Here is a 27,055-nt window from a genome sequence, read left to right on the forward strand (position 1 = left end):
AAAAACTCTCCAATGTTTATCCTTAAGAAGGGTCAGAGAATTTTCCCCAGATGGATTTTGCTGCTCAGACCTGTCTCTAGGAGGAGCTCTTCAGCACATCGCCCACTGGACTGAAGTGGCAGAAGAGCCCTTCCTTCAGGTCCCCAACACAACTCAAGGTGAATCCTTCCCTTAACAGGGAGGCCTGGAAAATGCCATGCTGTAATTTCAATTTGGCATGGCCACTCCTCTTACCAATGCTGATTTTCTTAAGCCAGTCTCTCTAACGGGTTGTTTGATTTTTCTGCTGAAAGAGAGTGTATAGTATATAACAGTTCACCAAAGACCTGGTGGCAGAGGTTAAAAAAAAATGCAGCAACAAATAGATGATAGCTCCCAGTCATGTGGGTTTTCCTTCATATCCTTTTGTTTGATTCCTCCTTGTAGCAAGAAAAGAAGTTGAAGGCTGGGCTGTTTGCTTTTAAGTTCAGAGGAGTCTAATTAAGGGTCAGCTCTGTTCCCATAAACCACTGTGCCAAGACCTTTTTGAAGAACTTTATAGAATGAAAGTATATTGCTTACTGCTATCAGGAAATCTTTTTGAAAAATAAATAAAAGGCCAAATAATTCTTTGATCTCCCTAACAACATGGTATAGTCTGTGGCAGAGAGCTTGAAAGTGTATTAGATTTGTCTTCGATTCTTAAGTTCTCAGTAATTGTCTGTTTTCCAAAACAGAGGTTTTAACCACATGACTTTGGCTGATGTCAGTGGGGCGGAAGTTTCTAAACCACCCACGTATACCACTAAAACCATTGCCATGAACTGAGTCCAGGACAGCCTGCTGACAAGTAGAGTAGTTTCCAAGTAGGTACTTGAGTAAGTTAAGCAGACATCTATGCAAACTGTTTATCTCTAAGACTTGTGACCATGTTAATGAAGTATATTAAAATTTTCAGCTGGGTTGTGGGTTTGGGGACATGTCTCAGTTAACTAAAGTGGATTTGTATGAAAATTTGTTTACCAGAAGTGCATTTTAAATATTACTTCTGCTTTTATGATTCATCAATTGCAGTGGTCTTTTAAATCTCAAACACTGGCCTGAGAACTTGAATATTGCCAAAGTCTGTTTAAAAGTGATTGTACCTTTCCCATTGTTTAATTCTCTATAGGGTGATGGAACTGATGGGGAGGAAAGAAACAGGAAGAATGCAAGTTGAAAGCAAGTTCTGTCCACGGTGTACTAGTTGGTCATTTTTGTAGATCAGAATTAGTGGCAAGTTCTCAAGCAAATCCACCACCCTGTGTTGCCCATCCATGCCTAAAATATCGATTTTCATTACAGCAAAGGAGAAAATGCTGTTTTTTAACTGGAATATAAGATAATAAAATCTAATTGAAAATTGTTTTATATTTGTTTTAAAAGATAAGCAAATGCAGGGAACTTTGAAGGAATTAGAATTTGGGTTTTAAAAAAGAACACACTAATATAAAATAGTGCATGGATAACATAACCAACACCTACGTGCCCATTACTCAAGATGAAAAAAAAGTAACATTTTGTCATATTACTTTAGATTATTTTTCAGTTTTGAAGAAATAAACCATTATAGTTAAGGTTGAATTCCCCTGTTTCCCTGCCTAATCCCATTCCTCTTCCTTCCTCCCCAAGACAAACACTATCATGAATTCAGTGTGTATGAAGCCAGTGTTTTATAACTATCTTATATATAAATAATATTAAAAATGTTTTTTTTGTTTTTAGTTTATTTAAGTGGTACCATACAGTGTATCTCATTCTGTAACTTGCTTTATTCTCCTCAGCATCATATTTGGGGGATCCAAACAGGGTATTGAAACACATGGATCTAGATTATTGACTTCTAACTCTTATATGGTATTTCAGTTTTGAATATATCAGATCTGTTCCACTACTAAGTCATTTGGGTTATTTCCAATTTCTGTCTGTTACAGTGCCGCGGGGAACATCCTTAATTGTACTTGTGTGTATCACCATGCTATATACCAAGAAGGGAATTGCTAATTCATTGTGTGAGCACGTTTTTACCTTTACTAGATGTTGCCAAATTACTTTCCAAAATGGATGTACCGTCCATTGGCAGATGATGCGAGCTCCTGCATCACCATATCCTCACCAGTACCTAGAACTGGCAGACTTTTATTTTGGCCAATCTGGTTGGATGTGAAATGATATTTCTATGTTGTTTGAGCTTGCATTTCTCTAATTTCTAGAGAGCTTGAGCACCATTTTGTGTTTTTTGTGAATTGCCTGTTCATAGTCTTTGTATTGTTTTTCTGTTTGGTTCTTTGTCTTATTGTTTTATGAGGAGTTTTAAACATTTTTAAGATGGTGTTGTTGGATATGGCACTACCTTTAATTCCATTTCGAAATGTGGGCTTTTTTTTGTCCATGATATGAATTCATTAGTTTTCCTCATATTCTTATCACCCATGTTTTAAAGTATATTTTAAGTAAAATGGAGTGAAGAAGAGGTTCTCCTAGGGTACCTAGGCAAGACTCAAGAGAGGGTAAGGAAGAATGGGATTAAAGAAGATGTATATGAAAGACAGAGGGAAAAGATAGGGAGGGGAGCTGGAAAGCCTGTGCATGAGAAAGAGATGATGGATCAACAAGACCACTCCGTGGTCCCAGGCATCTGTGTAGCAGGGGAGGGGAGACATGTACCCTGAGTAAGGATAGTGGGGCCGATACGGGGGGAAAACACGTTCTGTCTTACTAGAAGATGAATATAGATATTTGCCTTAACTACTTTGTTATACTTCATGCTGTGGGTCTAGCAGCTTGGAGCTCACCTGCCCACCCCTCTCCCTCCTTCAGACATCTAGTGCTTACTGTGGGCCTGAGGCTGAGGCTAGGGATATAAAATTTAGAAAGACAGAGTTAGACTCCCTCCAGGAGTTTTCTGCCCAGTGGAAGAGTATGGCCATCACAGTACAGTACTATAACAGAGGCAAGCATGGAATTCCAGAAGCATAGAGGTGGGGAGTCTTATCTTCCCTGCGAGAGTCAGAGCTGAGTCCTGCCAACCTAGTCATGGAAGGAACAGAGGGAAAGGGACACAAGTACAGGAAACAGTTTGTTCAGAGCTCAGAGGTGTGACAGAACATGGCAAGGGGCTAGAAATGTATACAGCACGTGATGGGCCATGTCAAGCTAAGTAAGAAGTTTGGGCTTTATCCTAAAGATGATGGGGAGCCATTAAAAAAGTTTCTGAGAAGTGAGAGGCAAAAAGTTTTGAATACAAATCAATCAAGGCAAACGGTCCAGCCCACCTGTTGCCTCTTTGAGTCTTTCTGGAAGACCATTGGCTAGTGGGGCTTAAAGTCTTTAGCCAAAGTTCACCAAGTCTAGATCCTGGAATATGAATTACATTGCCTGATGTATAGAAGGGCATAACAGCATTGGCATCTCAGAGTTATGTGGATTTCTATTTGTGATTCTGCTTTTTTCTCTGAGTAGTAAGACGATTTCTTTATCAAAATGTATCCTTATTTTCAAGTAGCAGAGAACTAGACAATTTAATGAGGGCCAGTGGTTTCCGGTCCTTGAGAAAAATATCCTCAAAATGTTTCCTTTTGCTGATTAGAATGAGTCACTCCCCAGGGGTCTCTTTCTGCAGAGCCTTCCTTGTGCCCAGAAAGGGATGTTGCTGAGAAACCCTGGCATTAATATTCAATGATACATAACTCTTTTTTAGCTGCTGACTTCTGGAACAGTTTCACTTCCTATGTGGAAATGGTCATGATCCCAAACAGTAGGAATTGCAGGGAGCACAGCATCCATATAGCTCCCTTGCAGTCTTCTCCCGGAGAAGAAAACAATGGAAATAAGAATAGAGCTGTGACTGAGATAAAGCCTTCCAGGTTTTTTCCTCTTGTTGATTCCCTGAGTGAGCCTTTCCCAGGAGAGTCTCTCCTCATGCTGCCGTTGGTAAATGGATGTCTCTTCTGATTGTTTAACATCAGAAAAATGACCAGACAGTGAATTTCCCTTGGGATGGAGCTAGAAGAGCTTAGCTAGATAGAAGGCTTGGTAGGCCTGAGAGTAAAAGGCCCAGAATACTTCACCCCACCCCACTTCCAGACAAGTTCCCGCTCTGGGCCATCCTGTCAACAAAAGTAGAGTTGCTCCCTATCGCCTCTGTTAAGTGGAACTTTCCCTAACCATGCTCTGAAGGATGGATCTGTCCTACTGATAATTCAGATGACTAAGTTGAAAACTCTTCTGCAACATGAACCTTATAGAACAATCTAGTGGATTTACTTGGAAAATTATCTCTTTCTTCAAGAGATGTAGCATAAGGAGTCTTATAGGATCACAGAGAAAAGGAACTTGGGGGAAGATGTGATACTTCCTTTCATTTTATAGGTCTGAGGAAACTGAGGCCTATAGAGAAGGAACTTGCATAGGGTAACATTCACTAATTAGGAGAGCCAGGACCTAAATCACATTTAGTGTGATGGTTGTTCTTCCAGTACTCCTTTTAGTGTTGATAAGATATTTGACATACTGTAATCTAGGTTGTGTCAGGGCACTTGGCTTTTGGATAAAATAGACATAAGATCTCCAACAGACGTTTGAGTAGGTGGCATGAGCCAGGCATTATGCTAGGGAGACCTAATTAAGGATTCGGCAGTAGATGAAGGGACCCTACCCTAGAGGAGCGCTCAGTGGAGGAGAAAACCATAAGATTATCCAACGCATTGTGACTGGTGGTGTTAGGGAAGAGACCTGTGAACCCAGTAGGCATTGAGGAAGGAATGGGGAAAAGCGTCTGGGGTTCTGGCAGTCTCCATTCTAGTATCCTCGTAATCCGTACGTAGGAACCAGGAGAGCATCCTGGCCCATGATTCGTGGGTTACCATAGGCAGTACCCGTGGTGGTTCCCAAATCAGGGTGTGAAGTGTTGCCTGATGGGTGGTATGTGTTGATTTTCTCAGGCAGTCCTTCCCTGGAGAGATGCTCATCATGGGGTGTCCCCACAGACAGCTCTTGTATTTGTTTTACTTCACCTCTGGCCTCCTGGCACCATTCTTATGACACCATAGAAGCAGTACAAGCTGATGATGACCCTATTGTGAGGCACAGAGGGTGGGATTCTTATATCAGTGGCCCTTGTGGGCCAAGGAGTGAGAAGTAAGAGTTGAAATAAACTCGTGTCCTTGCAGGATTATGGGCTGTGCTTCATCTTGCGGTAAATCTCTGTTCATCATTCAAGAAGTCTCCCACTTTCTCTTGAGTCAGGGCTCCCAGAGGTGCTTTAGGGTGGTTCTGATGACCTTTCTTCTGCAGCTGTTGACTCGCTCGGGGTGTTGCAAAAAGTTCAGGGTAGTTAGGTTTGCAAGTCGAAGGTCATAAACAGGTAGATTTTCAGATTCACATTCCACCTTTGACACAGCCATTACAGATTTCACAGCCCCTGTTAAGGGGCTGTATTTATGTATTATTTGTGGGTGTTACTCAAGGCATATGTAAATGTCTATATATGTAAATACATACCATTTATGTCTTATTTGTGACTTAGACCTACATATTGACAGCAGATGCTTTCACTTTTAGTTTTGTAGCCTCTCAGCTTCCTGCCCGAGAAGTTTCAGATTTCTAGTTTTTATTAATCAGAAATCACATCTGCTCTTGTTTCTCCTCCTCCAAATGACATCGCATGCCTGCTTCCTAGAAGAGGGCTGCAATCTGTAATTTCGGCTAGTCACGTTCTGACGTGTGAGCGACTTCACCTGGCAGTCTGTCGGTTGCTGTGGCAATGGAAAATCAGTCTGGGGGATCTGTTTGCTGTGTATTAATGTCACCTGGGGTTTTGCTCTCTTTTCAGATTGTGGTGCTTTTGTCCACAAAGGCTGTAGAGAATGTCTGGCCTCCTGTGCAAAGGTCAAAATGAAGGTAAGACATTTCTGGCTAAACCAATAAAATCTTCAGAGTTGGGAGATTTGGGGTTGTAGTTTTTGTTTATTTTCATCATTTTGATGAAATGACTACTTTGAGACTCAAATAACCAAAAATGATTTTTCTCTTCTTAACACACTCGGGAATTTGTGGCTTTTGGAAGGTAAAATGCTTTCAGAACTGCTCCATGTTAAATGCACATTTCTCTGTGATTTTAATGTGTGTCGCCGTTGAAGTGGTTTTCTTCTTAACTGTGTCTGCAGACCTCCTCTGCCTTTCACACGCCTGGCTTCCTTCTTCAGGACCATGAGGGCAGCAGGTGGAAATCAGGGGCTCTGACATGCTGATGGGCTGGGGAGTGTCAGGGTTAAACGGGCCTGTGTGGCAGCACTTTTCTCCACAGGCTTGTGTGGATCACATGACAGGAGCAGGAAGTGTGTGATGGTACGTGCTCTGAGTATGCAGCTGTGTGGTAACAGGCACTGCATATCAGAGCCCTTAAGGAAGAGTATGGGGCTGGGGGCAGATGGGCGTTTAGGCGGCCTGTGTGGTTTTCAGTGTTGTAGTCACTCATGAATGTCTTTGTTCCTTGTCAGAAGAGTGCTCTCCAGCTCCATCTACACAAATGCTCAGCATGCTGTGTGCTTCCAGTAACCAAACGCATTTATCTAGTGCAGTGGCCTCCAACTGGAGTGTGCATTAGAATCACCTTGGGGGCTTGTTATAAAGACGACACTGGGCCCCACTCCCAGAGTTTCCAATTTGGCGGGTGGGGAGGGGCCAGGAACTTGCCTTTCTAATAAGTTCCCAGATGATGCTAATACTGCTAGTCTGAGGACCACACTTGGAGAAGCACTGAACTCTAGTGTAAAGATGACAGACCTCTGTACCCCAGATCTTATTCAGTCCATGGACATAAATTTTGTTTGGCTCATGGAGTAATTTTTTTTATTTGAGTTAGTGTATCTATTGAAAAATCGTATTTCACACCAATTTGGATTTCTGATTTCTCCTGAAGAGATGGAAGATCTCACAGCCCTGGTATTTCCCCTTACCCAGCATTCCCAATTCCCACCTTGCTCTTTTTCTTTTTTTTCCATAGTACTTACCACCTTCTTAGGGTCTACTTAGCACACTGTATGTATTATTGTATTACATTTACTTTTTATGATCTGTACCTTCCCCCCACTAGAATGTAAGCACTAAACTTGCCAGGCAGTCTGAAGTCAGGACTGTTTGATCCATCGATAGCTCCTAAGCACGTAGAACAGTATCTGGCCTGTAGTTCCTTAAATGTTAGAGAGGTGGGTGGTGGGTGGTAATCCACTGGGGCTGAGTGGCTGCCGCCTCCTCTAGACAAGATGTACAAGCCCCAGACTGCCACTCCCCCCCTCCTCCAACTCTCCTCTGTCCTTTGTTACCTGCCTGACCCCACAGGCATTTGAGTTTGTGATCTCTGGTAAGACTGCTGTTACTGTGAATGTGCTATAGAGAAGAAGAATGATAGGGATACAGCATATCCCATAGAAAAGAATGTAACCTGAAAGGGGGAGTTTCATTTTAAATGGACCCTTTTTCACTAATGATTTATCTCAGACTAATTGCTTCAGTCTGTAATTTCTCACAGTGTCTCTGGTCCATGCTACAACAAAGGTCTTAAAATTAGCACTTTACCTAAGAATTATTTTACACCTTATAAATGCGAGTCACTGGAGAAATAGAAACGAAAAGGGCACAGATGCCGCTCTTAAAGGAGCCAGCATTCTGGTGGGGAAGATGGACAAGCAGACGATGACCATAAGTAAGGAAAAAGCTAGGCGGGGGCACATGCAGGATCCTGAGGGGTGCCAGTCCCTGCCTCGGGTGAGGAGAAGAAAGAAGCTAACAGACGGCTCTACCAAGGAGGGATTATCTTCAAATAGAAGAATGCCATGCCTGTGACGGTGAAGAGAGCATTCCAGGCAGAAGAGACGGCATTTGCAGGATCAGAGCGCTTGGCGGGTTCAGAGGAGAGCCAGAGTGGGTGGCTGTAGCTAGGCCTAGGGTGCTGGGGACCGTTGGCAGGAACAGAGCGGGGAAGTAGGAGCAGAAACTTGAAACTTGACAGAAGATAAATTGTAAATGCAGTGTTCACTCAGGCTTTCTTTTCCTTTCAGCAGCCCAAAGGGAGCCTTCAAGCACATGACACATCTTCGCTGCCCACGGTCATTATGAGAAACAAGTGTAAGTAGCTCAGCCCACCTCTCATGATTCCTTTTCGCCTCTCTGGTTCAGGACTTACCCATACTTCTGTAGTATTTATTTGTTATTCTTCAGCAAGATTTGAATACCTATTTTGAATACTTAGAGAAGGCTGCAGTTTCATTGACCAAAAGCTTACCATTCTACCATCAAACTCTCTGGAAGGTTCTAGAATAGTGTGTGTCTTAGCTTAAAAGGCAGCACCTTAGCCCTGTGTGTCTTGAAATTTCTCTTGCGTGAGTCGACAGTGAAACTTGCTTTTAGCAGCGTTACAGTTGCATCAGATGAGATCTTGCTTCTTAAACTTCTTGACAAACTGTGGAGTTACGAAAATAGTTCTTTTTTTCCCCAAGGACTTCAGTGGTACACAAATTGGGTAACTCACACCTCTCCCATTCACATCAACCTGTCTTCTCCAGTCTGTGCAAAGCTTCACTTTGGTTTTACTTAATATTTTCCCCTTTTCATTCTTCATTCCCTATCTCATTCCTTTCCCTTCCTCAGCACGCACTGCAGTATATTTAATGTAAACCTCTCTGATCTGCCGTATCTTTAGACATATGTGTACCTCTGGAAATATCACTTATGATTTTGTGCGTTAAATTTAAATTAGATGATATGACTTGCTTATCCATTCTGCTGGGTTTTTTTCCACTCAATATGGTTTTGAGATCTATGCGTGTTACTATATGTAAGCTGTTGTCTCAGATCGCTGCATGTGTTCTTTCATAAATATATACCACATTTTAATTATCAGTTCCCCCAAAGACAGTTGTCTGAGTTGTTTCCAACTCCTGCCATAAAGATGCAGTAATGAATATCACCTAAATTTGCTCTATGGGAGCCCATGTGAAACTTACCCTCAGGCCGTGTTTTCAAAGTGTAGATCCTGGATCAATTAGGAGTGCCAATTCTTGGGCCCTACCCAGACCTACTACCTCAGAGATTCCAGAGGCGGAGCCCAGTGATCTGTGTTTTAGTAGCTGCTCCAGGTGATGGTGATGCACACACTCGAGCTTGAGGACCACTGCTCTGTGCCCGACGGCTCTGAGTGCTTCCAGATGGCCCCGGAATGGCTGTAGAGACTGTGCCACCAGGAGGGTGTGGAGTCCCTTTAGCTAGAAGTCCAATTATTGCCCGTCTTTGCATGTGGATTCCTAGAAGAAAAGTTGTGCCAGACTGTCACCCACTTTAACCAGCGATCCAACCCATTCCAACACCTTTTACAAGTCTAATCTTCCTTAAACTTTTGTTCTGTGACATTATCCCTTATTTCAGAAACCTTTTTTTTCTTTCAAATCAGATAAAATAGCATTTTTCCCAAAAAATACCTATTATGTCTGACCCCCACATGTATTCTTATTCCCGTTTTCCCCTTTTGATTCCTGAGGTAACGTAGCGGTAAGAGTACAGCTTGTGGATTCAAGTTGGATGGGTTTGAGTCCCAGCATCCCACTTAACAGCCGTGTAACCTCGGACGTTTACTAAATCCCCTGTACGTCATTTTCCTCCTCTGTGAAAGGATGGTAATAGTATCAGCCGGTGGTCATCGGGTTTAAGTGAGATCACACCAATGAAGTACTTGGTGAGAGGCCTCCTTCAGTGTTTGCTTTCACCACTACCATCACCATCACAAATAAGGATGCTGAGGCTCAGAGAGTAGTTAGCAACTTCCCTGAGTGCAGTGGATTGGTTTCAACAAGGGAAAGTTGTTGTTTGCACCCCCCTACGCTGCCTTTTAGATGCAGGTTGTTCTTTATAATTTTCAGGGCTCTGCATGACGTGACATCGTTCTGCTTCTCAGGCCGTTTCACTGATCCCTTATATACACCCCTCTACTTACTTCCTCTTCTGCTTGTTATCTCCCTTTCACATTAATAGAGTGTTTCTGCCTTCCTTCATGCAGTTCTCCTCATCAGAATGTCCTCTTTTTCTGCTGACTTACCCACATCCTACTGTTCTTCAAGAACCGGTGTTTCTTCCTCCATCAGATTTTATCTGCTCAGCAGCTTCCCTTCTGAGACACTGAGGATGTGCTCCAGGCTCTTGAACACTTGAGCATGTTCTCTTCCCTGCCAGTTGCCCTTCTTCCCTGTTGCTGTGGGACCCGCATCTCCTAGTTTCCTGTGTGCTTCCTGCAGGAAGGGTCTGGTCGTGTTATAGGGTAGCATGTTTCTGGTGTTTATTATATCACCTTCTTCTAAATAGAATTTGAATTAGAAATTAATGGTTTTATTAATTTTATTAAGTCAGAAACATCCTGTAATACTGTGAAGCCATAACAACTGCCCCAGTCTTATTTCCTTCAGCTCCTGATGCTCCTGGGGATGGACAGGTAATGCAGCAGTTTAGTTAGCTACCAAGGAGAAATAATTTGCTACCCAGATGGCAGTGTGACTACTTTTGCATGAAATTAGACCTCCAGTTTCTTCTTTGGTCAAGTTCAAGAGAAATATGCAGGATGAGGACAAATTAGCTATGTGACATCAAACACATGTTGCATTTTCCTCATCTGTAAATTAAAGGAATTGGTCAAAACCTGTGTTCTCAGACATTGTACAGAAGAGTCTCTTGGGGAGCTGGTAAATGTGTAGGCTCCCAGGTCCCACCCGCACAGAACGAGGAGGGCTGGGAATTTGCATATCTAACCAGCCCCTGACACGTTTCTTGGTAGGTCCTCCCAAAGAACACCAGCCTCAGTTATCTCTGAGGCTCCTTTTATCCTTAAAATTCTTTCGGTCTCCTTTTCTCTTACTTTGAATTAGTTTAAATTTTTAAATATATGATACTTTCACACGATTCTTTATCCTCATTGCCTCATTGCCATCACACCCCACAGGTAAACCACTTTTCTTAGTTTTATATTTATCTTCCTTAAGTTTCTTTATTAAAATAAAGCAAATACCAATTTGGATTATTAATTATGTTTTTAAAACATAAAAGGTAGTCTGTTGTGCACTTTATTCTGCACCTTGATTTTTTTCCCCCTTAATGTGTTATCTGCCGATCTGTGTAAGTTCATGGAGAGTGTCCTCATTTTTTTTAAAAGCTTCATAGTATTCCCATGTAGGCTGTACCATGATTTATTAACTGATCTTCTTTTGATACTCATTTTGCTTTTACCAAACTTTGCATTGAATAACTTTGGACATACGTCATTTCAAATATAAACAAGTAAATCTTGTAGAATAAACATATCCTAAATGGAATTACTGGGTCAAAGATATAGGCATTTACCGTTTCAACAGCTATTGCCAAGTTGTCTTCCATAGGGTTTTTGTACCTATTTACACTCCCAGGGTAAATCTCTTTTAAAGCAGTTTGTTTCTATTTGGCATTCATCAGGTGAGTCAGTGCTGGTGGGCATGTGTCGGTGATACTTCATTTGGTGTCCTTTCCTTCTTTACAGCCTCCCAGCCCAAGGAGCGCCCTCGGTCTGCAGTCCTCCTGGCCGATGAAACCACTGCCGTCCCCATGTTTGCTAACAGACGGTCCCAGCAGAGTGTGTCGCTCTCCAAAAGTGTCTCTATTCAGAACATTGCTGGGTGAGTGGGAATGTAAAGCTAGCACAGTTGACATCTAGGTGACAGAGCATAATAATTTATACCATTTGACAGAAAGATTGTTTTAGAAAGAAATGTATAACGTAATGGGTTAGTGCTACAGATGAGTGGGGTGAGGATTACACTTTGATGCACCATCATGATCACCATTTTGTAGCAAGGATCCCCTTTAAACACCATTTTTAGGCTAGTTGTCCTCTGCTTTTATACATGATCAGCCCTGCTTTTAAAGAACCTGCCTTCTAAAAGGATGATTTTCAGATCAAAATAAGAAGTGGGAATCGGAAAAAAGATTTAATTCTGAATGTTTGGTTTCAATCACTTGTATTTTCATATGTCTGTTGGTCTTTTCTGTTGGGCAGATGAACCTGGCAGGAGGGGGTAACTTTGTTTTGTTTCGCTTTTTGCTTTTCTTTTCTTTTTTTAACTCGCCTCTTGACTCTTAAGTCATGGGAGTGAATAATGGGCCAGGTACGACAGTAGGTTCCCCGTCCCTCATCTGCACTGAGTTCCTTTTGTGGTCCCTCCAGAAGTTGCTGTGGCCCCTGATTGTTCAGCCCTCGGCTGTCTGTAATTAGCACAGGGCCGATTACGATGTTGCTGGCTGTTTGGGGCAAGATGCCTGCCTTCCCATCCAGTAAAGAAGTCATCTCAAATGTAGGACTCAAAACATCTCTTGCAGCTCTCTTAACCTAGGCTGGAGGAAAATTCCCAACTGAAGGATGCAAATTTCCTTTTGTCTGTGTTTCCTATAACCTCTGTGCTGGCTAATGTTTCCTCCTCCTTAAAAACAAAAAGTTTCAGGTATTTTTATATTGTTTTGTCTTTCTGTTGTAATTAACCAAAGGCTTTCTTTTCCAAGTTCTTATGTTATCCAAATGAGTTTATATTATGACTTTGAAAAGTTGGCCTTTAAATCAAATTGAGTTTTAAATGACTCTGGCTTACTTTTGTGTTGTACCACAAACATCATCTTCTGGGTGCCTAATGTGCTAGCTGGTGAGTTGGGGTCAAGAAAGGTTCGAAGAATATGGTTTAATATAAGTGCTTGGTCTATAGTTATTTAGGGAACACAGGGAAAAAGTGTAGTGGTTAGACATGAGTTTCCAACAGAAAAATTTCTTATATAATGTGTATGCAGTTTGAAGGAAGAGCATTCTCCTTGCTACCTATCGTTAAAAAAACCCAAGGCTCAAAAAGTTCATACTTGCAGTGATGTTAAATGCCTCCAACCTTCCTTAATAGTTTGTGTTGCATATTGCTGGGTACCTGCCATAAGTAATTTGTCTTCCATCATTGTAGTACTTGCAGCCAGCTGTCATTTTATAGTTCTTCAGATCTTCACTTAAGACCGGAAACTATGGCTTCTCAGAATGTATCTGACAGTATGTGTTTCCTTTTTCCCACAGAGTTGGCAATGATGAGAACATATCAAACACCTGGAAATTCCTGTCTCATTCAACAGACTCACTAAATAAAATCAGCAAGGTCAATGAGTCAACAGAGTCCCTTACTGATGAGGGTAAGGGGAAGCCACGGCGTGTATTGTGTGCGTCTGCAGAGACTTTGTGCCATCTCCTAGAATGCAAGCACTAACCCATCTCCTGCCTCTTCCTTACTCCTGTGAAACTTCTCTGGACTGTCTGTAAAGCATCACATGCTTTATAATGAGTTGGTAAACCCACTTATCCTGTTGTTAGATGGTTGTCCACTGAAGGATGTCATTGATTTTAATGTGGTCAGACGCTGGTTCAAACGCTTCTTCTTCCCCTAGACTTTCGTACACGTTCAGTTCTAGCTCTCTTGGCACAGCTGTAAGCCTACTCTCTTAAACAAGTAAAGTCACCAGGACCCTGATATGTCTTAATTACCTTTGATTTATGTGACATTTATCACCCTTAACCGAAGTCTTGAATATAGAGTATGTCACTCCGGAACAGAAAATGATCTTTTCTAATAGAATGTATATTCTAATGACATCCCTGTATTAGTGTAGAGTGTTTACGTCTCATAAAATTATCCCCATGAGGAACGTCCAGCAGAGGTTTTTTTTTAGAGGTCACAGACGCAGGATTCTGATATTGATTTTTTTTGTATTTTGAGGAGTAGGTACAGACCTGAATGAAGGGCAGCTAATGGGAGACTTTGAGATTGAGTCCAAACAGCTGGAAGCAGAATCCTGGAGTCAGATAGTGGACAGCAAGTTTCTGAAACAGCAAAAGAAAGATGTGGTCAAACGGCAAGAAGTGATTTATGGTGAGACTCTTCATGTGCTCTGCTAATATTTGATTTGCATTGTCTGGCATTGTTTATGAGGGGAGTTATTGGGCTATATCAAGTCAATTTTCAAGTATGTAGCATCTCAAAGATTTTCTTTTGAAAACTTTGAGGTATAGAGACATCTTATTTCTCTCCTTTACTCTCTCTGTAAAATTATATTCTTTAATTTTATTGGACATTTTATTTAATATGAGTGCTTATTTATGCAGTAGTCCTAAAAAGAGATCTCTTGTGACAGTACAGTTTAATTCCTCAGCTACAGTAGAAACCAGACTAAACACAAGTCATTTCTGGGAAATAGGAACGTAGTAAATTGTGAAAGGTCTTGAATCCCAGTGAAGACCACTTTGGAAACCACCACTTAAGAGTGGTGGAATCCAGTACACCTGTCAGAAAATAACGTGAGGTCCCGTGAGAAATCGAGGAATACGATGAAAACACTTTAGGGAAAAGACAGCTGTTGACTCAGTTTTAAAGTTTAAATTGGGCTGTAAATAGCCTTAAGACAAAATTGGGCTCTTAGTAGCAGCAGACACACTTTGCAGGAGAATCCTCGAGGAGAGCATTCCTGACCACTGAGCCTTGTCCCTCCCCCAGAGCTGATGCAGACGGAGTTCCACCACCTCCGCACACTCAAGATCATGAGCGACGTGTACAGCCGGGGCATGACGGCCGACCTGCTCTTTGAGCAGCAGATGGTGGAGAAGCTCTTCCCCTGTTTGGATGAGCTGATCAGTATCCATAGCCAGTTCCTTCAGAGGATCCTGGAGCGGAAGAAGGACTCTCTGGTGGATAAAAGTGAAAAGAATTTTCTCATCAAGAGGATTGGGGATGTGCTTGTGCACCAGGTGAGCAGCGGGCTGGTGCCTGGTGCCTCTCACACGCACTGGGGGCCCCGTAGCCGTGCGTTCACGTCCCGGCTGGACTGCTCACGATCTCTGTGAGCTTAGGCAAGTGGTTGCATCTCTCCGACCCTCAGTTTCTTTTTCTGTAATTGAGGACAGTAGATTTTCTCTTTTAATGCTATTTTAAAATTTAAGAGGTAATGTATATATAAAGTACCCAGCATACATGGTAGATATGCAGTAAAAGCCAGTTTTTCTTCCTCAGAGTCTGTACCAACATCAGAGATACTATAGTTTAAGAGATCAAAAAATATTTTTTGGAAGTCTCAACTTCAACCTGTGCCTCAAATCAAAAGGCTCATTTATCTAAAAACCACCTGAGACTAAAAACTTGACTAAGAAACCATCTGTAAAATAATTCATAAAGTATTTCTTGCTAATATTTTCATCAAGGTATGGTATGGTTTCAATCCTACGTCAAAAGCAATTTAGCTAAAAATTGTTTTGATACTTTCAGATGTATATGTCATAGGCAGTTTCTAAATGTTTCTTTTTTAACACATTCTTTTTGAAAGAAGAAGAATGCTACTATAACCTTTATAGGCAGAGGGGCATCACATCACATGTGACTAGCTCTTTCTCACCGGCAAGTCTCTGCCTCATTGTGGAAGCAGAGGCTTACTTGCTGGAACATTTGCCTGAGAATTGGAAATATTGTCCTTTCGTTGTATGCTTGAGTCTGTACCCCTCGCCCTATTAATTCATTGGTGCCTTCATTCATTCATTTTTCAAGTATTTACTGGGGATTTACTCAATACCATGTGGAACCACAAAGGTAAGTATAATGTAGACCTCTGCTTCATGGAACTCATGTTCTAGGAGTGAAGGATAGGCACGTCGTGAAGTAAATGCAGATGCAGTGTAGTGAATGCGTTCACACTGGTGGTCAGGGCATCAAAGTGGGCACGGTCAGCTCTGCAAGGGAGGACCCTTCCTCCCCAAATATCCTCCTCCTGTCATTTTCCATGTTTCTCCCTCTGCCCCTCCTCTCCACCCTCAGACCTGCACTGGTACTTCCTCTGACCTTGTAGCTCCTTGTATTTGTGCATGTCCTCTAGTAGGATGTTAGCCCCATGGTGTCCAGTTGTTGCTTCTGAGCGCCAGTGCCAGAGTCACCCTTTTAGGGCACTTGCTTTGTGATGGGAGCTGATCACTTAAAAATCTCCTGCCTCAGCTTCTCTGTTGGTAAAGGGGAAAAGGAAAGGCTACCCTGAACGTTGTTTCAAGTTTTGGGGTAAGGATCAAGTTGTTCCAGAGATTGTTAGTCCAGCGGGAATTGATGCTTAGCACGTGTCTTGTGGACCACATACAGAAACTCAGCGGTTACCCCACAATGAACGTAGCTTCAGATGAACGGTTGAGATTGCACACGCTTGGAAACGATGTAAGGGCCAAGCAGAATTGTTAGGCCTGCTGGCCTGAGGTAAGTAGGATAAACAGGTCCCTAGGTAATGACGGCCGTTTCTGATGCCTTTCTAACTTATCAGGATGACTTCTTTGAGACTGCTACCTCATGAGAGACTTCTAGTGAGTCTCTCTGTTTCATTACTGTGTTATGACAAATGGGAGTTAAAACACATGTTGCATTTCTTATGTGCACAGTGCATAGATATTTCTGTGTTTACTATTTTTTAAATATATGTAACAGCTTTATTGAAATATAATTCATATGCCATGTGATCCACGCATTTAAAGTGCACAGTTCAGTGGTTTTCAGTATATCCGTGACTCTTGGGCAGCCATCGCCACGGTCCGTTGTAGAACGTTTTTATCATCATCACCCCCACCAACTTCCCCAGCCCTAGGCAACCACTAATCTACTTTCTCTGTGGGTTTGCCTATTCTGCACATTTTATATAAATGAAATAAAGCAGTATGTTGTCCTTTGTGATTGGTTTTTTTCATTCATACATTATCCATTTATCCTCTGATGAACACTTGGGTTATTTCCACTCTGGGGCTGTTGTGAATAATGCTGCTATGAACATTCATATACAGGTTTTTGTGTGGACATATGTTTTTATGTCTAGGAGTGGAATTGCTGGGTCATATGGTAACTCTATTTAACTTTTTGAGGAACTGCTAAACTGTTTTCCAAAGCTCCTGTACCATTTTAATCTTTTAATCTTTGGGGGGAAGTTATGAGGAAGCTCTCTTGGGTTTCACAAGTAAACTGGAAACTTTGGACAAAATGGTAATAGGAGTTTAGCACCCTGAGTTATGGCATAACCTCTGTTCTCTTTCCTCTGCAGTTTTCAGGAGAGAACGCAGAACGCTTAAAGAAGACATATGGCAAGTTTTGTGGGCAGCACAACCAGTCTGTAAACTACTTCAAAGACCTCTATACCAAGGATAAGCGTTTTCAGGCCTTTGTGAAGGTATTGATGTGAAACGGTGGGGATTTCCATGTTGTCCAGAGCATTGTGTCACTGTCAGTTTTAGCTCGAGCCTTCTCCCTTGGGTAGTTCCTGACACTTAGTTTACTTCCTTGCAGAAGAAGATGAGCAGTTCAGTCGTACGGAGGCTTGGAATCCCCGAGTGTATATTGCTTGTAACCCAACGAATCACCAAATATCCAGTTTTGTTCCAAAGAATATTGCAATGTACCAAAGGTGCGTCTCTTTCTGGACTCGGTCTTGTTTGCCAGTGGACTGTTCCAGTCTGTCCAACAGCACTGGAGACCCCGTAGAAGAACTCTTTTATGTCGAGAAGGTCTAAAAGAGAGCCTGTGTTTTATCTTAAAGACAGTTTTCTTCAGTGAAAACATAAAGTGTTATATCAGCAGACTTAGTGTGAATGAGAGCAAGAAGGGAAGGAACCACTTAGTGATCCCAACGAGAGTTCAGTGACCTGAGCAACTTGTCACTTGTCCCTAGACTGGGAGGTGATTCTCACCTGCAAGTGCTAGAATCACTGCTGTTTCTCGTTTAATCACTACTTAGTAGTTTCTCTCTTAGCTAATCCTGCTCCTGGGCAGTTACATTAAGGATTAGGTAAAGCAAAGACGTAAATAAAAAACTCGTTGCTCCTCTCCCTCCCTAAAAATGGTGGGTTCCTTCCACTTTAGAACGTGGCACATAATTGCATGTCATCTGTATCATTGAAACATCTAACTTGATTTAAACTATGACAGAGCAAGGGGTAGGCACGTGCCCTTCGACGTGTTGGCTTTGCTCTGCCAGCATGCCCACAGAGGGAAGACAGTGATGTGGAGCAAGAAGGCAGGGTCCTGGGGCTCCCCTGGTGGCGCAGTGGTTGGGAGTCCGCCTGCCGATGCAGGGGATGCGGGTTCGTGCCCCGGTCCGGGAAGATCCCACATGCCGCGGAGCGGCTGGGCCCGTGAGCCATGGCCGCTGAGCCCGCGCAGCGGGAGAGGCCACAACGGTGAGAGGCCCGCCTACCTCAAAACAAAAAAAAAGAAGGCAGGGTGCCCCTCCTTCTGCCCAGTAGAGACAGTTATTCTTTCCTTCTCAGACAGTGAAGTGGAACAGGAAGATCTAGCTCAGTCCCTGGGCCTGGTGAAGGGTGTGATTGGAGCTGTGGACAGCAAAGTGGCGAGTTATGAAAAGAAGGTCCGTCTCAATGAGATTTATACAAAGACAGATAGCAAGTCGATCATGAGAATGAAGAGTGGTCAGATGTTTGCCAAGGAGGATCTGAAGCGGAAGAAGCTCGTGCGGGACGGGAGCGTGTTTCTGAAGAGCACAACAGGGAGGTTGAAAGGTGAGGCTCACTCTCGTCAGCGTCTAAGCGTGTGCCAGAGGTCAGCGGGCAGAATCCAGATGTCACCAGGTTGTTCCCAGGGACCCATGTCCAGACGTCACACAGGAGCAGCAGGCATTTAATTGATCTTAATATTGTATCAGAAAAGACTGGTTTGAGATGACTTATAAAACCATATAGAATACAGTAAGAGAACGAGGAAATGATGCAGTCAGGGGAAAGGAAAAAAAAATTTTTTTTAAAGAACAAAGCAAAGGGTAAGATTCATACAAAAAAGCAATATGTTAAGGGACACATATTTTCCCTATGAAAGAGGGGCAACAAATTTGGGGTCAGGGTTTCTGGCAAAACAATTGCTAGGAGGGAAATACCATCAGTTGCACAATTCATAGATTCTCTGAGATTAAAAATACATCCCTCGTTTCTAAGAGATGGCAGAGGAATTTTCAGCTCCTGAGACCTTAGAGAAATGAAAGTTTAACTCACAGCAACTAGATTTATTATTAAACTTTGTTTTTCATCTTTTATCTTCCTCTAAGCAAAACAGATCATAAAAGATACTCACTTTCTGTTTGATTTTAGTTTTTACCTTTTAAATGATCAGCCCCATCAAGTGAAAGATGTTAGGAGGTTTGTTCATTCATCTGTACATCTGGTTTGTTTGTTTGTTTTTAATAATTGTTTTCATCAAACCTGTATCCTCTGGGCCTATATGGTAACTCTAACCTCACCAGTAGCCTTGAGTATACCCAGCCCACCTCCCTGGCCTCGGTGAGCTGAGCACACAAAGCAGCCCAATGCCGTCAGCCCCGCTGACATAAAACTCAGGTGAGTGAAATGTGTGCTTCTCTCATCGCCGAGGTATAAGTAATGCTATAGGTAGCTGCTCTCGGAGAATTCCCAGGACTCCTTAGCTAGGGTCTCACCATGCTAAGTAACGAAATCCCAGGCATTCAGCTGCTCTCAAAGGTGAATGTCGCAGGACACCCTGCATTAGAAGTTGGGCTCAGAATGAAGAGACTCGTAAAGAGGTTCTTGCTCTGCAGTATGATGGTTGCTAGAATAGAGAGGCGTGAACTGAGGACAAGAGGAGGGAGCCAGGCAGAAGGGAGGAGTAAGCGTGGAAGCATGGAGCTGAAGGATCTGGCCCGTCGGGAAGGGTGGGCAGTCGGGGTCTCTGGCAGCAGAGTGAGGCAGGAAATATGGCTGGAGAATCGGCCAGGGGCCAGGTTGGGGTGGGTGCGTGCTCCAGACTAGGGGACTGACAGGGATGCTGGTAATGGGAGTGAGCGAAGAATGGGCTCAGAATGGAGGGTCTGAGCAGGAAAGGGGTGAGTGAGTTAGAGTGTGTGTAGTTCAGCTGCTGGGGGCAGGGTAGAGGACAGCAGGGGTGCGGAGGTACCAGTGACCGAGACGAGGGCGGTCATTGTCGCAGGAATCCGGGAGGGGCTTCTCCGGGCAGGCTCATCTCAGAGAGAAGAAATACCCCTTCCTGCCACCAGCCAGCTGTGCCTCTCACTGCTCCATGATGAACTTGAACTGTGCGATCCCTGCAGCTCCTTCCTTCCAGCCCTGATGCTCTGTGATGTCCTGAGACCACAGTTGACGGCTCTGGCCTCACTGCCGCTGTGAGGCCGTGTCGGAGTTAGCCTGGTGGTAGAGAAGTACCTGCCCTCTCTTGTAAGGATGGATTTCCTAGAGTTGCTGCCAGTGCTGTATTTTCTTTACGCAGCAGTTTATTTATTCATTCCCAAAATAAAAACTAATAGATTCCAGCTGTTGGAATAATGTTGTGGTCAAAGCAATGGCAGAACGATAGGTTTTCTGGCCTAAAATGTCTCCAGTGGAGATAAGAGTTTGGTGTTTAGTCATTTTCACCCCCAAGTGAAAATGACTTGTGCCAAGAACAGCCAGTCCTGTGTTGGGTAACCCTTGAAAGGGGTAGGATTGTTTTTCTGTGATCTACTGATGCTGTGATCACGTAAATTTCAGGATCAATAAAGTTGAAACTTATGTTTTAGAGCTCTTTTTTTTTTTTTGACAGACACCTGAACTATTTAAAAGTAAAGTTTAAAAAAAAAACTTGTCAAAACAAATGGTAGTGCATGGAAAATTACTGTGGTCTAGGCTGAAAAACTAGACCACCCTAGGAATCAGACATCCTTGCTTCTGTTTTTCCTCCTAGCTTTGCAATGAATTACACAGAGAGGGTACCCCAGTTTTGTCAGTAGTGGTAGAAAAGGCCAAGAGGGTCCTGCCCACCCAGGAGGCGGCTGCATAAGTCAGCCCGTTGTTTTCCCAGAGATTTGTAGGCTCCCCTTTCCAGAGTGAAGGCGGTACAGAGGGACCTGTTAGGTCTCAGTAGACGGCTCACCTCCAGGGAGGTCCCACTTTGTCCTTAAGGGAATAATGGGAAATGTCACTTCATACTCCTAGAGGATTAGAACAAGAGTTTGTGGCATTCTTTTGATTCCTGGATCCAGCTAGAGATGTTAATTTGGCTTTTGTTTTGTCTTAATTGAGAAGAAGAGAAGGCTGTTTCCACGGTGCAGAGGGGTTGAGGTTGACTGTGCTGTGTTGGAGCTGGGAGCGGAGCCACTGCACTTCGTGTACCTGTGACGGCAGTGGGTGTTGTCTAGCCATCCGTGTCCTCTAGGACGTGTGGATGAAGCCTGCCTTTCATTAGACTGAGATATTCTTGTACATCACCTTCTGGCCGCCTTCCTGTCTGCTGTCCCACGCCTTTTTCCCATTACTATGATCAGAAGTTGAGAAATACTGTGACCTGAGTATTATGACCTGTAGAATGTGTTGCTGTTTAGCATCTGTTAAAGTCCTGTTTTCCAGCTTTACTCTTATTTATTCTTAAAAATCTTGCCTTGTGGGATATATCTTTCCAGCACTGAGTGCTTAAGCCTACCCAAGACAAGGCTTTGGTGATAGGTCCCATTTTAAAATGCCTCTAACAATCTAATGACCATATGTGGACCCAGCAGAAATGTCAAGCCCTTGCCTTGGAGGAGTGTAATAATGTGCCGTGCAGATGTGTTGCTGAGTTTTCCTCTAATGAAGTGCCCTGAAGGTGCTTCACCGTTCAGTGGTCATTGTTCTCTCTTCCCTTCCCCCCTCTACAGAGGTTCAAGCGGTCCTGCTTACTGACATTTTAGTTTTCCTTCAAGAAAAAGACCAGAAATACGTCTTTGCGTCATTGGTAAGCTGAACTGTTTGTCTCTGCTGTTTGTAATTAATAGTATTCAAACCGGTGATGGTAGGTGTTGAGTGTTAACACTGTATTACTGCTCTCCCACCTCCTTAAAATTGGCTCAGGACAAATGCCTCCGAGTCATTCCTTATATACCCTTGCAATTTTCTGCCCGCCTCCCTCCCCACCAATTATTTTTTTGTTCCCTCATAATCCTTTTGAGAGCCTTTGGCATTTGATCTAAAAAGAAATCTGTCACTGGAGTATGTCTCACACATTACATATTACAAATCTTGCCAATTTATAACATTGCCAACCAGATTCTGTGACGAACCGGAAAGGACTCATCATGCAGAAAACAGGACTCGAACCTTGATAACCTTAAATTTTCGTTTCCTTTTCGGAAATCTTTTTCTGTTGGATAAAATGTGAGTGAGCCATATGCTTTTAAAAGGCATCTAGTCTTACCTTAGACGGAGGTTGTCTTAAGAGCTAGACTGTTGTATCCATGTCTTAACATCTGCGCTCTCCGCATTTTCCAGGACCAGAAGTCGACGGTGATCTCTCTAAAGAAGCTGATTGTAAGAGAGGTAGCACACGAGGAGAAAGGTTTATTCCTAATCAGTATGGGGATGAAAGATCCAGAGATGGTGGAAGTCCACGCCAGCTCCAAAGAGGAGCGGAACAGCTGGATTCAGATCATCCAGGACACGATCAGCACCCTGTGAGTCACACACCCTGGCCCACCCCCGCCTCCTGGTACCTCTGTGGTTTCATAACGGTTGGGCCGCCGTCACACTGATTGACATCTTCAGAATGTGCTGTTTTGTTACGGTTGTATTAGGAACAGAGATGAAGATGAAGGAATTCCTAGTGAGAATGAGGAAGAAAAGAAGATGTTGGACACCAAAGCTCGGGAGTTAAAAGGTAAAGCTGGTGGAAGCGGTCTGAGGCCCTGTCTGGGGGCGTCTGCAGTCCCGTAGAGTCCCCGCTGCTCCTCCATCGCAGAGCGGTGCTGGCAGGCATGTCAGCCGAGGAGAGGAATAGCTCCTAACAAAAGAGAAACCAGATCTGAGCTGGCACAGGTCCTGGGGAACAGTGGCTGTAGGAATGTGTCTGATACTAGATCGAGGGGATGTTGGCTCTCTCGTCTCGGTATCAGTGTCCTTGGACCCTGGTGACAGTCTTTGTACTTTGTCACAGAAGAATCTGCCAGAATTCATGGTCACATCTAAGATTAAAACAAGGAGAGAAAGGTACTTGCGGGAAAGAATTTTCCAGTTGATCCATTTGTCAGTCACCCCCACCACTGTGCCCTGCGTTCCAGATCCGTCATGAGGTGGTTTGGGGAGAAGTGTGCTTATGGGTTATGTTTGACCACGCTCTGTCAAGGCCCTACTGTTTCATGTAGTCTTGTTGGCATCCCTGCAAGACCTGTATTGTAATCCCCACTGTGTAGGTGAGAAAGCTGAGGCCCATGAAGGCCAAGCAACCCAGGGTCACACACACACAGTTCATGGCAGAGCCCAGGCTGTGCTCCCTGTCTGCTCAGCTGCAGGGCGCAGTGCTCGTGCCCCTTTGCCGGTGCTTGCTGAGTGTTCTGAAGTAAATACGTGTTGTGCTTTGGGTAGAAGTAAGGCCCAGAGTCAAGGAAATATAGGCGCCCAAGGAGTTTACTTATTGCTTCATTCTGTTTCAATGGGGAGAAAAACAAAAAAAGAGATGGACAGATTTAGACTGGAGCCAGTATCACATTTTTAATCTCTGCCCGTGATTAGGATGGCAGAGATAAGAACTGCCTTCTTTTCACACGTATGAAGCACCTGGCCAGGCACAACGCTAGGTGCTAGGGATGCAGCGAGCCTTAAATCACTGTCCCTGCCATCAGGAAACCCACACTCTGGCAAGGGAGATCTACATAAATGACAGGCCACCTAGACCACAGGCACATGTAAAGTGTGTAGGACCCACGAATCCTGCCTGTGGTGAGTCTCACAGAGAAGATGACACAGGAGCTACATCTGAAGGAAATTACCTCACCAGATGAAGAATAGTTAGGTGAAGAGTGAAAAAGGACTTGACATGTCTGCCAAGGAATGAAGGTTTGGTATGTCTGGAGAGTCAGGGCTGAGTGATGGGAGAGTAAGCCAGGAAGCCACCACACCTTGAAAGGCAACAAAGGGAATGATACAGTTTCTTTAGCAAAATTTAAACTTAAATTTTTTTAATTGGTATTGACACCAGTTGGGAGAATTGCTTGGGGGGCTGGGGGAGCCCACTGGGAGTGGAAAGGCCAGTTGGGGGACTCTTGGGATAAGTTTGGTGAGAAATGGGCTGGAGGGGGGATGGACGTGAGTAAGAAATAAGGAACCACTGTGGGTGGTGGGACAGAGTGAGGAGACAAAACCGCTCCCAGGTTTCCAGCTGGGTAACTGGGGGATGACAGTGTTGTTGCCTGAGGAAGAGGCCACAGGCTACAGGGAGGAGACGGGGTGGCAAGAAGGGAGAACAGTTTTCTGACCTGCGGAGAACAAGGCGTCTAGGTGGAGAGAGCTGCCTGACAGTGGGACTCAGCAGTCTGGTGCTCAAAAAGTGGGTAGGATTTGGGGTGCCTTTTGTGAGTTATCAGCACATAAGAGGTAACTGAAGCCATGGGAGTGACTGAGGTCCCCGAGAGGAAAGCATGTAAAGTATAGAAAGGAGTCTAGGATGGAGCCCAGGGCTGGGGGGTGGGGTAGCCCAGATACTCATTCATGGCAGGTGGCAGGTCTGGTCTGTAAAGTGCTGGAGTAAGAGTGGTAGGAAGAGAACCAGCAGTGTCCTCAAAAGCAGATGGGGAGGGAAACAGTTTTATTTTATTTTACTTTATTCATTCATTCATTCATTCCTTTTGGGCTGCCTTGGGTCTTCGTTGCTGTACGCAGGCTTTCTCTAGTTGCGGCTAGTGGGGGCTTCTCATTGCGGTGGCTTCTTTTGTTGCGGAGTACAGGCTGTAGGCGCACGCAGGCTTCAGTAGTTGTGGCTCGCAGGCTGTAGAGTGCAGGCTCAGCAGTTGTGGCACACGGGCTTAGTTGCCCCACGGCATGTGGGATCTTCCCGGACCAGGGCTCGAACCCGTGTTCCCTGCATTGGCAGGCGGATTCTTAACCACTGCGCCACCAGGGAAGTCCGGGAAACAGTTTTAAATGGGGGAAGTATCCATGCTGGAAAAGATGAAATGAAAGACTTCACTGGATTCAGTAGTGAAGGGTAACCTTGGAAAGAGCAGATGCAGAGTGATGGGCAGAAGCCAGAGAAGAGTGTGTGGGTTGAGAAATAAACAGGAGGCAGGAGAATGGAACAGAGTGCAAGTTAGTTATGTCAGAAATTCTGGCATTTGCGTAGAAAGACCCAGGATAGTTTTCCCGGTAGACATTACAGATCAAAAGCTTGATACTGCCTTCATGATGAAAAAGAAAGTGGGGGAAGCTGTGTTCCTTGTGGTTCCATGCGTTACCACAAGGTGGTGCTCATGTCTTAGTCATCTCATCATAGTGAACAGTCAAGTCACCAGATCTCTTCTCTGTGCACCTGCAGAACAACTTCAGCAAAAGGACCAGCAGATCCTACTCTTACTGGAAGAGAAGGAGATGATTTTCCGGGACATGACTGAGTGCAGCACTCCCTTGCCAGAGGATGGCTCCCCAACTCAAAGCTCTAGAATCCTCTTCCGATCCAACACAGAAGAGGCTCTCAAAGGAGGGCCTTTAATGAAAAGTGCCATAAATGAGGGTAATTTACATTCAGCATTGCCCCCCTCCTTGTCTCCTCCCACAGTGGTTTCCACACTAATATTCTCTACCAGTTTGTACTTTTTTTATTGTAAAATAAATCACAAATACAGAAAACAACCCAATACATATTTCACTTTAGTAAATTCTTATCAGGTGGGCATCCTTGTAACTACTACCCAGGTCAAGAAATAAAATGTGGCCAGACCCCTTAAAGCCCTTCCACATGTCCTGTCCCCATCAGAGCTCTCTCCCTCCCTCCTGAAAGTATATTGTGACTTTTACAGTAATCGCTTAGGTTTCTTTATGGTTTTATGGCCAAGTGCCTGTTCACAGACCCTGTGGCTCCGTTGTATTCATGGTTTTTGATATGCCTTTTAGGATTCTTTATTTACAGTCCTCCACCCACCCCACCATCCCTTTCTTTTCCACACAATTTATCCTTGAGCTTTGACCTGTGGGTTTCTCTTTTTGGGTTTTATTCACACAGGGGTTCTGTTCTTCTGCCCTCCGTTTCCTTTAGATTCTCTGCTGGACTCGGAGGCTCAGTTGCTCAGACATAATCCCTTTGGCAAGCTGTGTTACCGGAGTGTTGTGCTCTTTCATCTGGGGGCACAAAATGTCTAGTTGTCTTCTTTATTTTGTAACATATAGGGAAAACAAGATAAAAGGATAAATGCTTGATTAATTTTCCCCCATTATTTACCAGTTTTCAAAGTAGTGAATTGATTTATGGTCATTCTCTGAAAGTGACCAGTACTTTTAATATATTATTATAGACTCATGAATTAAATATGTCTGATGCGCTTCAAGTCGTTGCAGTTCTTATCCTTATTAAAAGTTAAAAAGGTCCTCTCTTTGCCAAGGAGCACCTCTTTGTGGGGCCTCTGAGTCCTTTTGGCGTGACCCCAGCAGTCTTTGAGAGCTGCTTTGCTGTTTGGTATGTTAAGATGCTCCAGGCTCATCTTGTTTTCTGCCCATACCTGGAATTAGCCATCTTTCTGAGAAGCTCTGGTTTCTTTTAGTGGGAAATGATGTTTCAAGACCACTGTCTAGGCGCTAGGGGTGGTTATTGCTGCTGGGGTTTTCATTGTTACTAGGTTGGGCCTTTTCAGTGGTCCGCTTTGGGGGAAATATACTTGTGTGTGTGCGTGAGGGGATGGGGTAATGAATTCACACTGATACATATTTAATTCAAATTGTGGACTGCAGGGCTTAATCTCCTCTATATTACATCTGTATCTCTTTTCTTCCACATTGTGAATCCTCATTCTCAAGGATACATCGTAGAAATAAAATATCCTATATTTACCCTAACATACACATCAGAATAACAATACTAACACTGCTATCGCTAAATATGACTCTTTTATGCTCTCCCCATTCCCTCCCCCCTTTTTTATTTACCAGTTGTACTCTGTCTATACTGTCAGCTTACAACCACTGTAT

The 27,055-nt window shown here is 43.7% G+C and overlaps 1 protein-coding gene across 4 annotated transcripts in view; it reads left to right on the forward strand.

Annotated features, from left to right (window-relative positions):
• AKAP13 (A-kinase anchoring protein 13) overlaps nt 1–27,055 on the forward strand; it is a 338,516-nt gene that overhangs the window by 301,910 nt on the left and 9,551 nt on the right. For 2 of the 4 annotated variants that reach the window (XM_060156069.1, XM_060156080.1), the window contains 13 exons: nt 5,852–5,919; nt 8,079–8,145; nt 11,573–11,708; nt 13,136–13,248; nt 13,836–13,982; nt 14,604–14,854; nt 17,164–17,289; nt 17,406–17,523; nt 18,386–18,634; nt 21,769–21,845; nt 22,379–22,560; nt 22,681–22,763; nt 25,413–25,607. In XM_060156069.1, coding sequence (XP_060012052.1) covers nt 5,852–5,919; nt 8,079–8,145; nt 11,573–11,708; nt 13,136–13,248; nt 13,836–13,982; nt 14,604–14,854; nt 17,164–17,289; nt 17,406–17,523; nt 18,386–18,634; nt 21,769–21,845; nt 22,379–22,560; nt 22,681–22,763; nt 25,413–25,607 — 1,812 coding nt within the window. Of the gene's footprint in view, nt 1–5,851; nt 5,920–8,078; nt 8,146–11,572; nt 11,709–13,135; nt 13,249–13,829; nt 13,983–14,603; nt 14,855–17,163; nt 17,290–17,405; nt 17,524–18,385; nt 18,635–21,768; nt 21,846–22,378; nt 22,561–22,680; nt 22,764–25,412; nt 25,608–27,055 lie in introns of all 4 variants that reach the window. The other 2 variants (XM_060156077.1, XM_060156086.1) reach the window with 1 other exon arrangement.

This window comes from Lagenorhynchus albirostris, chromosome 1, assembly GCF_949774975.1.
Source record: "Lagenorhynchus albirostris chromosome 1, mLagAlb1.1, whole genome shotgun sequence".
Lineage (NCBI taxonomy): Eukaryota > Metazoa > Chordata > Mammalia > Artiodactyla > Delphinidae > Lagenorhynchus > Lagenorhynchus albirostris.